At 50.0% G+C, this 14,504-nt stretch overlaps 2 protein-coding genes across 4 annotated transcripts in view; one reads left to right on the top strand and one right to left on the bottom strand.

Moving 5' to 3' along the window:
* DENND4B (DENN domain containing 4B) overlaps positions 1 to 14,504 on the top strand; it is a 60,640-nt gene that overhangs the window by 5,896 nt on the left and 40,240 nt on the right. For all 3 annotated transcript variants that reach the window (XM_060269891.1, XM_060269889.1, XM_060269890.1), the window contains exons 2-3: positions 11,488 to 11,804; positions 13,749 to 14,001. In XM_060269891.1, the coding sequence (XP_060125874.1) occupies positions 11,506 to 11,804; positions 13,749 to 14,001 (552 nt within the window). In that variant the 5' untranslated portion in view covers positions 11,488 to 11,505. The remainder of the gene's footprint in view (positions 1 to 11,487; positions 11,805 to 13,748; positions 14,002 to 14,504) is intronic.
* LOC132591387 (uncharacterized) overlaps positions 554 to 14,504 on the bottom strand; it is a 32,656-nt gene continuing 18,705 nt past the window's right edge. Inside the window, exon 2 of the mRNA XM_060269893.1 lies at positions 554 to 3,949. Coding sequence (XP_060125876.1) covers positions 994 to 3,354 — 2,361 coding nt within the window. The 5' untranslated portion in view covers positions 3,355 to 3,949 and the 3' untranslated portion in view covers positions 554 to 993. The remainder of the gene's footprint in view (positions 3,950 to 14,504) is intronic.

Raw genomic sequence — 14,504 nt, 5'->3', positions numbered from 1 at the left:
CACAAATAATAAAACACAATTCACAGCTCACAAGGACAAATATTAACAATTAAAAAGAACAGTTTAAGATAATGATTAAAAATTTAGGCACTACGCTAAAATCAATATCAGATGTCATTATTAAAAAAAAAAATTATAACTATAAATAATCTGCTAACATTCCATTCCGTCTCTTGTACGAGAGGACGGCTGTTAGGAATTTAGCAACCTGTTGAGTAATATAAGGATCCACATCTTGAAGAACCCAGGCAAGCTGTAGGTCAACTGGTTTGTCAGCCATAGGCTGGATTATGGAATTTAGTATACTAGCCGAACTGTACATAGGGCAGATAAACATAACATGATGTAGAGATTCAGATGTTTTAATTTCACAAACACACATTGAAGAGACTTGGCCCTTAGTAAATCTATGTCTCAGCACGTTTGTTGGAAAAACATTAAACCTAGCTTTAATGAAGGCATATCGGTGAGACGCGGCCGTAAGCGATGTTAAATAGGACGGAGCACGGTAGATAGGGATTATGCCGAAATTTAACGGCAAGCAAACTCCACCACCAGCTAAGAAATTTTGGTATAGCTCCGCATCATCCAGCCTTTGATTTATACACCTTTTTGCCGCATTTAGATCCAGTTTGAGCAATTCAGTGGGCGAGATCTCATAGGACAGCAATTTGGCATGGATTTTTCCTGACCACAAATTTGTGAAGTCATCCCGCCACATGCATTGAATGAGATAGTGTTTCGGGAGTTCATGCCATAGGGATATCCAATAAATCAAAACTCGCCTCCATAAAACTAACTCCACTGAGGGGATCTTCATTTCTAAGCGAATAGCCGCATTACTTACGCATGTTGGTAATTTTAGAAGTCGGCGTAAGAATTGGCTTTTGTCACAGATGGGGTGTTGGCTACTCCCGAGTAAGCACTCCACACATCCTCTGGATTTTCATAGTTTTATTGTGCATGCTATATACAGTGGTGAGATGTCTCAAATCATGTCTGCTCTGCATGGGGCAGAAGCCCACAATGGCGTCTCGTGGGCTCTGACCCCCCTTTTAAGACTCCAAACGCCCCTCCTCCTTGCTCTATGGGTCCTCCGTGGTCCCAAACCAGGCTCCTGAGGTGCCGGTCTACCTCCTTTCCAGCCCCTGCTGAAGCTAGCTCCTCCCCTGCTTCCCTGCTACCAACCTGGAGCTGAGCCACCAGGACTCTGCAGAGCCCTGGACCCGTCTTAACCCTTCCTGTTCCTGATTTGAACTCCCAGACTTGCTGCTGCTCTCCCATCTGGTGGAAGTAAGCAGAGTGGGCTGCTCTCTGCAAGCCCTCTCTCTTACATCCACCCCCCCCTCCAGGCTCCCCCCCCCTTTCTGAGGCCTGGTTTGCCTGGTCTGATGTCTGTAAAGAGGGCTGGAAGCCTGACAGGTCTTCCTCCTCTGTAGTGTGTGTAAAATCCTGTTCCCCGTCGGTGCTGGGTGGCTGGTCCGTGTAGTTCCTTCCGTTGTCATCCTCCTCCTCCCTCTGGAAAATTGCTTCCGATTCCCGGAGGGCTCCTTGGGTCTGCGTCTCCCCTGCTCCCCACCTGGGATCGCCCTCCCCCTCTGTGTTCCCTGTGCTACTGACGTGTGGTGGTTTGGGTCTGTGGGAGAAAGGAGCGTGCAGTTCCAGTGTGCGGTCCTCCCCTTGCATGGTGTGCGTGGTTGCCTCCGCGTTTTGGGAAGCAGGAGTGCCCTGCCTGGCCATCAGACATTTTAACCCCCCCTCCCCCCACCGGGAGCCCGGGCTCGCTGTGGCACTGTAGACCTCCTCCTCTTCCTTTCTTTCTGGACCCTCTTGGCTGCCTTCTCCCTCCACCCTTCTATCTAGTGTCTTTTGTGTGATTTCCTCCCCCTCCCTCCTGTCAGCGTCTTGTGTTGGATGTGTGTCACGTCCTCTGAACCTTGGGCTTTCCCTAAAGTGTGAGAGCAAAGACCTGTGACCCACGGGATGGACCTTTCTCGCTGTAGGTGCTTCCCCCCTGAAGGTGACAGGGTTGATCTGTGTCAGAACCTTGAAGGGCCCCAGCCTTCTGGGTGCCAGCTTCTTCCCCCTTCCCCCCATGGGAAGGCCTTCTGACCACAGCCAGACCCTGTCCCCTCCGTGGAAGACCTTCTCCAGTCCCCTGTGATGGTCTGCCCCCTCCTTGTAAGCCTCATTGCCCCTTGCCACGTCTCCATCCAGTTGTTGGTGTACTGTCTCCCTCCTCTCACCCCATGCCTCAATAGGTGGTCCCCCAATCTCCCCCTCCCCCTGCTCTGGGAAGGCTCTGGGGTTTCGCCCAAGACTGGCCTTACTGGGTGTGAGCCTCGTGAAGACATGTACTGCATGCCCCTCCGTGGGGTTGTCATGATATTGCTTGAGAATCTTCCCTCTGAGGGAGTCCTGGGGCATATACCGGGCATCATTGCTAAAGAGTAACCCCTCTTTCTCGGCAAGCCCTTCCCCTGCCCCCTTTTTCTCCCTCAAGTCCCTCCGTATGTTCTGGGTAAAAGTGTCCTCTTTGGTGAGTTGGCTCAGTTTCTCTTCCTGCATCCCCGCCTCTGCGTCGTTCCATCCGCCTGGGGAGCTGATGTGGTGCGATCCTGAGGATTCTCCTTCTTTCCTGCAGTGCTCCTTGCCGTCTGCATCTCCAAAGGTGAGATCTCCCCGGCGCTGGCTGCCCACAGGGTCATTGTCCATTAAGTCCAAAGCTAGCACTTCTGCGTGCTTGTTCACTGTCATCTTCCGAGAGGGGGTCTGTTGCGTGACCTCACCCTCCTGCAATTCCCGGCCGCCTACGGTCAAGACGCTCATGGGCAGCTCCCTTGGGAAAATGGGAATCTGATCCTGCTTAGCCAAGTGCACCGATAGGAAATCGTTGCTGCTGCCCCTGCGGAGAAGCCCGACTGTCTCCTGGGTCTGGCCTCTTGGCAGCTGCAGACTCACTTCCATCTCTTTGTCGTGCTGTGGGGTGTTACAGGAGGGCTCAGTTGTTGGTGCTCTGCCTGGCCCCTCCCCTCCTGATCTGGCATCCAGGCTTGTGTCTGTGCCTGCCTGCTCTCGCCATTCCTTCCTCTGGGGGCAGTGTTCCACCCAGTGGCTGGGTGCATTGTAAAGGCATCTCCCGCCTTTCTCTTCCCTCTGTTTTCCCGCGTCAGCGTTTGAAAGTACCCGCGCGCGGGCTTTGTCCCTCTGCATCACATCTGGCTGGAGGGGGCTGTGCTGTGCTGCAGCTGCCTCCCCGGGACTGTATGGGAACTTGTGGCCGCTGCCTTTCCCCTCCGTCTGTCCCCTCTGCCCGGACTCGCCTCTCAGCCTCCTGCACTTCCACGCCACCATGCCTCTCAGTCTTAGAGCCAGCTTGTGCTGAGGGTCGCCCTACAAAGTGCTGGCCCGTCCCGAGTGTCCTCTCTGCTTGTCCAGCCTCCGCTCCTCTGGCTTGGCTGTGTTCCGAGCTGCTCGGTTCACTAAGCTTGGCTTCCCCTGTGCCCGGGTGCCTACCTGGTGCTTGAGCCGTTCCATAGTTGCAGGGTGCTGGCAACTCATGCCAATCCTCCCTCGGCATCTCTCTCTTCTGCTTTAGATGCTGCCAACTTCATGCCGGCTGCTACATTTGCAGCCCTCTTCCCTCGGGGTAGCCATCAAGAGATTGTGGGCTTGCTGTCACAGATGGGGTGTTGGCTACTCCCGAGTAAGCACTCCACACATCCTCTGGATTTTCATAGTTTTATTGTGCATGCTATATACAGTGGTGAGATGTCTCAAATCATGTCTGCTCTGCATGGGGCAGAAGCCCACAATGGCGTCTCGTGGGCTCTGACCCCCCTTTTAAGACTCCAAACGCCCCTCCTCCTTGCTCTATGGGTCCTCCGTGGTCCCAAACCAGGCTCCTGAGGTGCCGGTCTACCTCCTTTCCAGCCCCTGCTGAAGCTAGCTCCTCCCCTGCTTCCCTGCTACCAACCTGGAGCTGAGCCACCAGGACTCTGCAGAGCCCTGGACCCGTCTTAACCCTTCCTGTTCCTGATTTGAACTCCCAGACTTGCTGCTGCTCTCCCATCTGGTGGAAGTAAGCAGAGTGGGCTGCTCTCTGCAAGCCCTCTCTCTTACAGCTTTGAAGCGACTCTAAAGGTGAGAGATTTGCAAAGGCCGCCCATAAAGGTGCAGCATAGGCCATTGTGGCCATCACTTTGATGCTATACACTTTCAAGGCCGCAGGGATGAATAAGGCCCCCTCAGAATAGAAAAAACGGAGGAGGGAGTGCGATAGGGCTTTTGTCTTGTTTTGAAGGTATTCAACTTGCGCTTTCCACCCTAAATTATATTGAAAATAAATTCCTAAATATTTAAGGTTACAGGTAGGTAGCCGTGTTGGTCTGGATCGAAGTAAAATAAAAAAAATTCCTTCAGTAGCACCTTAAAGACCAACTAAGTTTTTATTTTGGTATGAGCTTTCGTGTGCATGCACACTTCTTCAGATACAGTGAAATGGAAGTTTCCAGGCACTTATGTAGAGAAGGGGTGGGGAGGGGTGGGGATGGGGAGGGGGGATCACTCAGAAGGGTGGTGGAAATGGGTGATTGACTGACTGATAGCTGTTGATGACCGCAAACGACTGCAAATGGTTTTGCATGAAAAAGCAAGGGTTGAGATGGCTGAAGATCGCTTATCATGTATAATGAGATAAGAATCCGATATCTCTGTTCAAACCAGGTCCCTCCATGGTTTTGAGCTTGGTGATAAGTTGCAATTCAGCAACTTCTCTTTCCAGTCTATTTCTGAAATTCTTTTGTAGTAAGACAGCTACTTTGAGATCTTGTATAGAATGTCCTGGGAGATTGAAGTGCTCTCCTACTGGTTTTTCTGTCTTCTGGTTCCTGATGTCAGATTTATGTCCATTTATCCTTTGGCGTAGGGTTTGGCCTGTTTGTCCAATATAGAGAGCTGAAGGGCACTGTTGGCATTTGATGGCATACACAATGTTAGAGGATGAGCAATTAAATAGTCCTGAGATGGTATGAACCAATCTATGCAAGAAATACATTTTTTGGACACTACTATAAAAATACAGGATGGACATATAGACACCACCTTATACAGAAAACCAACTGACCGACAAACATATCTACATGCTTCTAGCTACCATCCCAAACATACCAAACAATCCATCGTATACAGCCAGGCCTTACGTTACAACCGCATCTGTTCCAACTCTACAGACAGAGAATCTCACCTAAGAGATCTACAGCAAACCTTTTTAGAACTAAAATATCCACCTGATGAAGTTAAACAACAGATCAACAGAGCCAGACAGATACCTAGAGAGAACCTGCTGCAAGACAGACCCAAAAAAGAAAATAACAGAACACCACTAGTCATCACATACAGCTCCCAAGCTAAAACAGTACAACGCATCATCAGAGATCTACAGCCTCTCCTGGACAATGACCGCTCCCTTTCTCAAGCTCTGGGAGGAAGACCTTTCATTGCCTACAGACAGCCACCCAATCTTAAACAACTCCTCACCCACAATAATACAACCACCAGACTTAACATGGACACTGGTACCAGAGCCTGCAATAAACCCAGATGCCAACTTTGCTGCCACATACACCCAGACAACACCATTACTGGCCCCAACAACATCCAACATACCATCTCAGGACTATTTAATTGCTCATCCTCTAACATTGTGTATGCCATCAAATGCCAACAGTGCCCTTCAGCTCTCTATATTGGACAAACAGGCCAAACCCTACGCCAAAGGATAAATGGACATAAATCTGACATCAGGAACCAGAAGACAGAAAAACCAGTAGGAGAGCACTTCAATCTCCCAGGACATTCTATACAAGATCTCAAAGTAGCTGTCTTACTACAAAAGAATTTCAGAAATAGACTGGAAAGAGAAGTTGCTGAATTGCAACTTATCACCAAGCTCAAAACCATGGAGGGACCTGGTTTGAACAGAGATATCGGATTCTTATCTCATTATACATGATAAGCGATCTTCAGCCATCTCAACCCTTGCTTTTTCATGCAAAACCATTTGCAGTCGTTTGCGGTCATCAACAGCTATCAGTCAGTCAATCACCCATTTCCACCACCCTTCTGAGTGATCCCCCCTCCCCATCCCCACCCCTCCCCACCCCTTCTCTACATAAGTGCCTGGAAACTTCCATTTCACTGTATCTGAAGAAGTGTGCATGCACACGAAAGCTCATACCAAAATAAAAACTTAGTTGGTCTTTAAGGTGCTACTGAAGGAATTTTTTTTATTTTACTAAATATTTAAATTTATGTACTTGTTCGATTTTCGTGCCCTCCAGTTTCCATGTATAAAGTTTTCGACTCCTTGAAAATATCAGTACTTTGGACTTGGTGTGGTTGATGGACAGATGATTAAGATGGCAATAAGTCGCAAAAATCTTTAGTGCCCTCCTTAAACCCACTCTGGAGTAAGAGAGTAGCACCGCATAATCTGCGTAGAGAAGTAAAGGACAACGATAATCTGCTATACGAGGGGCGTGGATAGATTTTTGCGAGTCGGCTAATGGGTTCCTCATATCGCTGATAAATAAGTTAAAAAGAAGTGGCGCTAAAATACAGCCCTGGCGTACTCCCTTATTTACTGGCACTGGGTTTGTTAGGTCGCCAGCAGGGGTTAATCTCACCCTGGCCACGGACCCAGCATGAAGTTGGGAGATAAGCCACAGAAGCCTTCTATCTATTCCCCAACAGGCAAGTTTATCCCATAGTAATTTCCTCGGAATACTATCAAACGCAGCTTTCAAATCTATGAAAGCTGCGCAAAGTTGGCCCCGTCGAGGTGTCGAGTATTTCCGGGCTAAGTGATAAAGAATAATTGCCTGATCTGTTGTGGATCGGTTTAGTCTAAATCCAGCTTGCTCGTGCCCGATCAGGTCAGCCTCGACTGACCACTTCATCAACCTTGCCAGCAAAAACCGGGCATATATTTTCCCAATGGACGATAGCAGACTGATATTTCGGTAGTTCCCTGGGTCACCGGGGGGGCCTTTTTTGTAGATAGGAATTATAATGGCCTCCTTCCACGTTCCTGGTATTAAGCCCGTGGTATTAAGCCCACTGTTTGGCAGTGGAATTTGCTACCAAGGAGTGTGGTGGAGTCTCCTTCTTTGGAGGTCTTTAAGCAGAGGCTTGACAGGCATATGTCAAGAATGCTTTGATGGTGTTTCCTGCTCGGCAGGGGGTTGGACTGGATGGCCCTTGTGGTCTCTTCCAACTCTATGATTCTATGCTGGCTACATGACGTGGAAGCTATACGCCGGCTCCCTCGGCCAATAACGCGATATGAGCGCCGCAACCCCCGAGTCTGTCACGACTGGACCTAATGGTCAGGGGTCCCTTTACCTTTACCTAGAACCAAAGAGTCGCAAGGGCCCCCCACTGCAATGCAGGAATCACAGCTAAAGAATCCCCAACAGATCCTGCCTCTGTTGTTGTAGTTGTTGTTGTTGTTGTTGTTGTTGTTAATTGAATTTACATAATCTGTTTTAAAATCTCCGGCGAAGGAAACCCCACCACTTTGAGAGGCAGTTCGTTCCACTGTCTGTTCAACAGTTCAGCCTTCTTCCTCCCATAAGTGGCAGTCTGGACAGGCCTTTGCTGAACTTTGTGCCTTTAAGAGGACCAGAGAGAAAGCAATTAGCTTGGGACCTGGAAGGGGGCAGCGGAAGCAAAGGGACAGTTGACCCCACACCCTGATTTGACCCAGCCGTCAAAACCCGGTGGGCCTCCTCCTCACAGGTCAAAATGTTGCTTAGAAACAAAAAAGGCACTTCCGCGGTGGGAGTAGCGTGTTCGAAAGCCGCCACAGCTGTGCCTGGGGGAAACGGGACGGGGGACCTTTCATCCGAGTTGCGAAACGGCTTTTAACTTTTCAGTTTTAGGGCCGAGAGATCGTGAGCCGCGTGCTGCCGAGCCGTAAACTGGTGTGTGCGTCCAATCTTCTCTTGATCATAGTTGACAGGCGGAGAGGTACGTTCGGGGGCAGCGAGTGCAGGGCAGCCCTCGGCGGGCCTAATCCGGCTGGCTGCCTGCCTATCTAACGGCATTCAGGGGAGGTGTGTCGTTTCGAGACCTCATCCAGAAGAAAAATAAGGAGAATCGACTGCCCCACACCCCACACCAGCCCAGAGCAGGCCGCCTCGCAAGGGCATTGCGTTCAGTGGGCAAGAATGGGAGGTGGCGTCACCCCCACCCACCCGCAGCTAGGTGGTGACAGAGGTGGGAGTCGTGTGTGTTTGGGGTTTTTTTTTTGTGTGTGTGTGTGTGTGTGTGTGTGTGTGTGTGTGTGTGTGTGTGTGCAGCCAAATCTAAAAATAAACCAGCTGAGCATTGGAGGGAAGGCAGGAGAGACCAGCTCCTGCGTTGGAGGGCATATAGGAAGGACGCTGAACTCCTGAGCAGCTGGACATCAGCCAGGCAGGGAGTTGGGGGGGGCTCATCTAGGTCCACCTTTCCCGTCCCCCATTTCTGTGCAGGAGAGAGGAGCTGCGAAGGGAAGCTGTCAATCCATGCATTTATATGCATGCCACCTCGAAACCCTTTTTTTGCCGTGTGAGAGGGGGAGTAAGGTAAGGGGGGGTTGCAAAACCAACACACACCCCTGCAACAACAACAACAACAACAAAAGCATCTCTTCATTTGGGCTTTTGACCCTTGGCTATATTTCTCATTGAGGTGGCAAACCGGCGTCTTTGACAGGCACATGGGGTTCCGGCGAAATGGGTGGTTCTCGCGTTTGTTGATGGGATGGGAGGCAAAGAATCCCCCGCACACGTGAAAGCTAGCATTTCAAGATGGAGGGCGCCGGAACAGTGCGGCCCTCCGACGTCATTTGACCCGGCAGCCAAGTTACAGCAGAGAAGTGCCGGTTTGCAACTGCGGTCGCAGCAGGAAGCTCTTGAGTTCGCCCTTCCTTCCTCTTTTCTCTCTTTCGGCACACAGATCTTGGGTCTGTAATATGCATAAGAACCAGGTCATGGAAGCTGGAAGGGGTAGAATGAGACCGTACCGCTTCAGGCTGCAGGTGGGAGGGGGCAATACCGCTTTTGAATGCTCCTACAGTTACTGATACCATTTTTTAAATTTTATATCCTGCAAGCAGAAAGCTAGCACATCAGGGGGAAGGCTGGCTGATATACTAGGTTTCTGCTTGTGGGGAGGTTTGGGGGCCTGATTTTCCTACTGTCACCTTCATCTGGAAGTGGGGAGGCCCATTCTTATCACCAAGAACTCTGTCCAGAAATTTCAATGTTAGGAATAAATCCTACTCGCGAGTTACAGTCAAATAAAGTATGTATTCTGGTAAGACTAACTGTCTTGAGCAGAACAAATGAATACAAACAAGAAATAAGTTTATTCAAGGCATCCCCAAACTGCAGCCCTCCAGATGTTTTGGCCTACAACTCCCATGATCCCTAGCTAACGGGAGCAGTGGTCAGGGATGATGGGAATTGTAGTCCAAAACATCTGGAGGGCTGAAGTTTGGGGATGCCTGGTATATGTAGTTTGAAATAAATGTTACATTACAGTGTAAAGACACAAAAGATATCAACTAATAATATCTGTAAATATCAGTCTGATTTCAAAAGTGTTCAAAAGGGTCGTTTTATATAGAGCCGGAATTCCGAGTCGATTCAGTAAAATAACCCAGGACAGGGCCCTGTTTCGATGTGGACGTCTTCGTCAGCTAATTTATGAGGTCGTGTTGACTTGTGAAATAGAATTCTATGTTTTTCAAATATCGTGTCTGAGTTTGTGGAGATCAGCGTGTATCTAAATATTTCTATGCGGTGTATCTACAATTAGAACTCCAATTTATTTAACCATTTTTATCACCGGCAACCATTCTAATCGTGTTATTCCGCTCTGGTTTTTGCATGGCTTGGCGATAGGTCTGAGAGGGAGTGCAGAATCTAGCCTGCTGTATGTAGGTAGTTGCCCCGCCCACTTTTGTCCTTGGCCCCTCCCACCACCACTCTGTCACCACACCCTCTCTGAGCATGTGCAGTTGTCACACACACAACCCCCCCCCCAAGAATTAGCACAGAGGTCGCCTGCAGGAAGTGGCGTCCGTGGCGAGTCCCTCTTGGGATTTTTTAAGAGCTACAAGTTGCACCCAGTTCCCCCTCCTTGCTTCCGTAGGCCCCAGCACCCGTTTCCTCGTGAAAGAGCCCCGCCCTATGGGTTCCACCATATCAGCAGAAACTTGACAGCTGCTACCCCCTTTTTTGGCTTCCTCCTTCCCCTTTCGGCCTCAGAGACCCAGATAGATAGACACGCAAATGCACAAAAACATATACACACAGATGAACACCCACGCACAAACCTTTCTCTCTCTCTCTGTATATGTATATATATATATTCTGTAGCTGTGAATTTTTTTAATTGTTATAACTTACACCCCCCTCTTCACCAGGTTAAGGTAATTTAAAACACAACGTTAAAAATCATTTTGAAAAACTTTATAATTACAGAAATGCACGATCACACACACACACACACACGCTAATAAAAATAACGACACCTAATGAAAAGTCACAGAAGTTCAAACAATTGCCTATCTTGGGTTTAGATGTCCAGTCTTTTTGCATTGGAAATCATCAGAGAGAAAGAGAGAGGAGGGGGCAGGCAGCCCACCCTCCCCAGAGACCTTCTCCTACGTCTGTCTCGAGAGTTTGGGTGCTGTGGGTGGGGGGCCATTTCTGGCCAGGGTGCTTCCACCCCTGCAGGACCATACCTGCCAAGTTACTGTCCGAGAAATAAGGGACCGGGCCAGAAGTAGCAGACCGGAAGTAGCGCTGCCGCCATTTTGGAACTAGGCAGAGCATGCTCAGAAGTGACTTTTGATGCTGCTTTGCCCAGTTCCAAAATGGCCACCACGCCAGAAGTCGCACTGCAGCCATTTTGGAACTGGGCAGAGCAGCATCAAAAGTTGCTTCTGAGCATGCTCCACCCAGTTCCAAAATGGCCGCCGCGCCAGAATAAACCGGGGGAAAACAGTTTGTTTCGCTGGTTCTGGCGTCACGAGAGACGGGGACACGACCGAAGGCTGTAAAACGGCGCATAGCAGAGAGGAATTCCCCCTCCTTCTCTCGTAACGCCAGAACTCGGGCACGTCTGATTCAGAACAGATAAGAAAAAGGCTGTCCTTCGCTTATCTGTTCAACAGCGGAACTCCCTGCCACAGGAGGCAGGGGTGGCCGCCATCTTGGATGGCTTTTAGAAGAGCATTGGACAAATTCATGCAGGAGTATCGATGGTACGCGATGGCCATGCTCTGCCTCCACAGGTTTCCTATCTCTCGCGCCACGGCAACGGGCCGTCGAACATTCCACGATGATCTCCCGCGAAGGCCGCCATTGGCTGGGAGCTTCCTGGGAGGCGGGGCTTCTCACCCAGCTCTTCCTCCTCCTCCTCTTGTTGCAGATGCCGTGAGCCGCCGCCATGACGGACGAGTGGGCCCCGCAGCTGGTGGACTACTTTGTGGTGGCCGGCTTGGCGGACACTTCGGCACCGCTGGAGGATGAGAGCCAGCCGCCTCGCCCGGCCCGGCCCAGCGAGCCCATCGTGGATGTGGCCGTCATCGTGCGCTCGCAGGGCGAGGAGGTGCCACATGGCTTCACCTGCATCGACCGCACGACCTCCGGGAACCCCGTGGAGCTCAACGCCGGGCTGCTCAACAACCCCCAGATGTACATCTGCTACAGGAGAGGCCGGGACAAGCCTCCCATTGTGGAGTTGGGGTAGGTGGCTGCAATGCGTTCTACGTAGGGCTGCCTCTGAAGATGGTTCGGAAACTTCAGCTGGTGCAGAATTTGACGGCCAGGTTGCTCACCAGAGCAAGACAGTTTGAGCATATTACACCCACCCTGGTCCGACTGCACTGGCTACCGGTTAGTTTCCGGGCCCAATTCCAAGTGCTGGTTTTGACCTATAAAGCCTTAAACGGCTCAGGACCGCAATACCTCAAGGACCGCCTCTTTCCGTATGAACCTACCCGGACCCTGAGATCACCTTCTGAGGCCCTTCTTTGTGTGCCTCCTCCTCGAGAGGTCTGGAGGGTGGCAACATGAGAACGGGGCCTTCTCTGCAGTGGCTCCCCGTCTGGAATGCTCTCCCCAGGGAAGTTCACCTGGCGCCTTCATTACACACCTTTAGGCGCCAGGCAAAAATGTTCCTTTTTAACCAGGCCTTTGGGTGATCTGATTTACATCTTATGCCCTTTTAAACTGTGCTTTTTTAGGGGGAGGGGCTGTTGGGTTGTAGTTGTTTTTTTATTTTTATAAGGTATTTTGTGTTTCAGATCTTGATTTTATTCTGTGAACCGCCCTGAGACCCCTGGGTATACAGCGGTATATACTGTATTTTTTCAGTGTATAACACGCCCTCAACCAATCGCCCGTCCCGAATGTGCACTATCCGTGTACAAGACGCCCCACCCCCCGATATTTAACATTATTTTAGCGTAAAAAAACCTCGTCTTATACACAGAAAAGTACGGTGAATTAAATAAACAATAATAGGTTGGGAGACAGTTGGGAGAGCATGACACTCTTCATCTGAGGGTCGTGGGTTCGAGCCCCACATTGGGCAAAAGATTCCTGCATTTCAGGGGGTTGGTCTAGATGACCCTGGGTGTCCCTTCCAACTCTGCAAATTCGCAGAGAAAGCTATCGACAGCTACTATCTCAGATGGCTGTGTTCTGCCTCCACTGTCGCTTCCGAATACCAGTGGCCAGGAATCTCAAGGCAGGGAGTCTTTCTTGAGGGTTTCCCAATGGTTGTCCATTGTAGACCTGGTGAGACGATGGCCTCATCCAGCAGGCCTCTTCTGGTGTCCTTAGGTAGGGTGGTTGGTTGGATATGTGAGTGTTCAGCATGCATGAGATGGGCCCCAATATATTTCAGAATGCCTTTCCCCTTATGAAACCACATGGACCCCGTAAGATCTTCATCTGAGGCCCTCTCCCCTTCTTGAGAGAGGTTGGGAAGGTGGCAACAAGGGACGGGGCCTTTTCAGTGGTGGCACCCTGCTTGTGGAAAGCTCTCCCCACCAATAACGTCCTTTCAGCGCCAGGACATCTGGCAAATCAGGGCAATTTGCTGTCTGTTATGTTTCCCACTGAGCTCCTTGGAAGAAAACGGAGCTATAAAAAGGAAAACGAGCGAGGTCCCAACCAATGAAGAATGGCAGCTCAAGTTGACAGAATGTGTACAACTTGCAGGCTTAACATATAGAAAAAGAGAACATCCGTTTAAAGAAGATTGGAAAATGTTTATTGAATATATGGGAAATAATTGTGTACAACTGAAAATGTCTGCAGCATTAAGATCACTTCAACAGGGTAAATAAGTTTTGATGGGAAATCGATTGGAATAGTTTTTGTAAAATATGCAGGGATTTAAGATATGTAAAATGAAGCAGGGAAGTCACTGATATCTTAAGGATGTGAAATGTTTATTTGTAATTGTAAAACAGAAAATTTAATAAAAATTATATTAAGAAAATGGAGTTATAAACACAATAAATAAAGAGAATTAGGGAAAATGTGGAACTCAGAGTACTGCAAAGGACAGATCCTTAGAATCTTAGAGTTTGAAGGTGCCCCAGGGGTCATCTAGTCCAACCCCCTGCAATCCCTATTCCTCATAGTGAAACGCACACTCTCTTTTTGCCGTTCGCCTAGGGTGCACTACGACGGAAAAGACCGCCCGAAGCCCGGCTACAAAATCATCGAAACGACTCCCTACAGCCACTTGGCTAACCTGGCCTCGGGGGCCCCCGGACACCAGCGCACTTTCCTGACGTACCGGCGAGCCAGCGAGAGCCAGGCCTACAGCACACTGGGCATCACCGACATTTGCCTTATCATGCCCAGCAAAGGGGAGAGCCTCCCGCACACCTTCTGCCGCGTGGACCGGAACCTCAACGCGGGCATGGTGAGTACCAGAGCTCAGGTGCTGCCGTGGCGCAGTGGCAGAACTCATGGCTTCATGCCCAGGAGGTCCCAGGTTCAGTTCCTGGCATCAAAGAGTTGCTGCCAGTCAGTGCAAGCAGTACTGAGCTGGGTGGAGCAACGAGCTGGCAAATTATCCCAGCTCCACTCAATTCCTGTTTTGTCCTTTATTCATAGTATCATAGAAATGTAGAGTTGGAAGCATCCACGAGGATCATTTGCCCAATGTAGGACTCGAACTCACAACCCTGAGATTAAGAGTCTCATGCTCTGCCAACTGAGCCATCTCATTGCTCAGAACCAGGAGGGCTGGAACCTTCCTGTAGGGGAAGGCAGCCGGGTACCTGCTTTTGAGTGCAGAATGTCCCAGGTTCAGTCCCTGGTGTTTCCAGTTGAAGACTCAAGGAGCAGGTCGCCGGGGGTGGGGGGGATTTTCTGCTCTTCTTGAGACCCTGGAGAGCAGCTGTCGGTCAGTGTAGCCAACAC

Source organism: Zootoca vivipara, chromosome 17, assembly GCF_963506605.1.
Source record: "Zootoca vivipara chromosome 17, rZooViv1.1, whole genome shotgun sequence".
In the NCBI taxonomy this organism is placed as follows: domain Eukaryota; kingdom Metazoa; phylum Chordata; class Lepidosauria; order Squamata; family Lacertidae; genus Zootoca; species Zootoca vivipara.
Note: the sequence above shows the minus strand (reverse complement) of the source record. Positions and strands in the feature narration are given on the sequence as shown.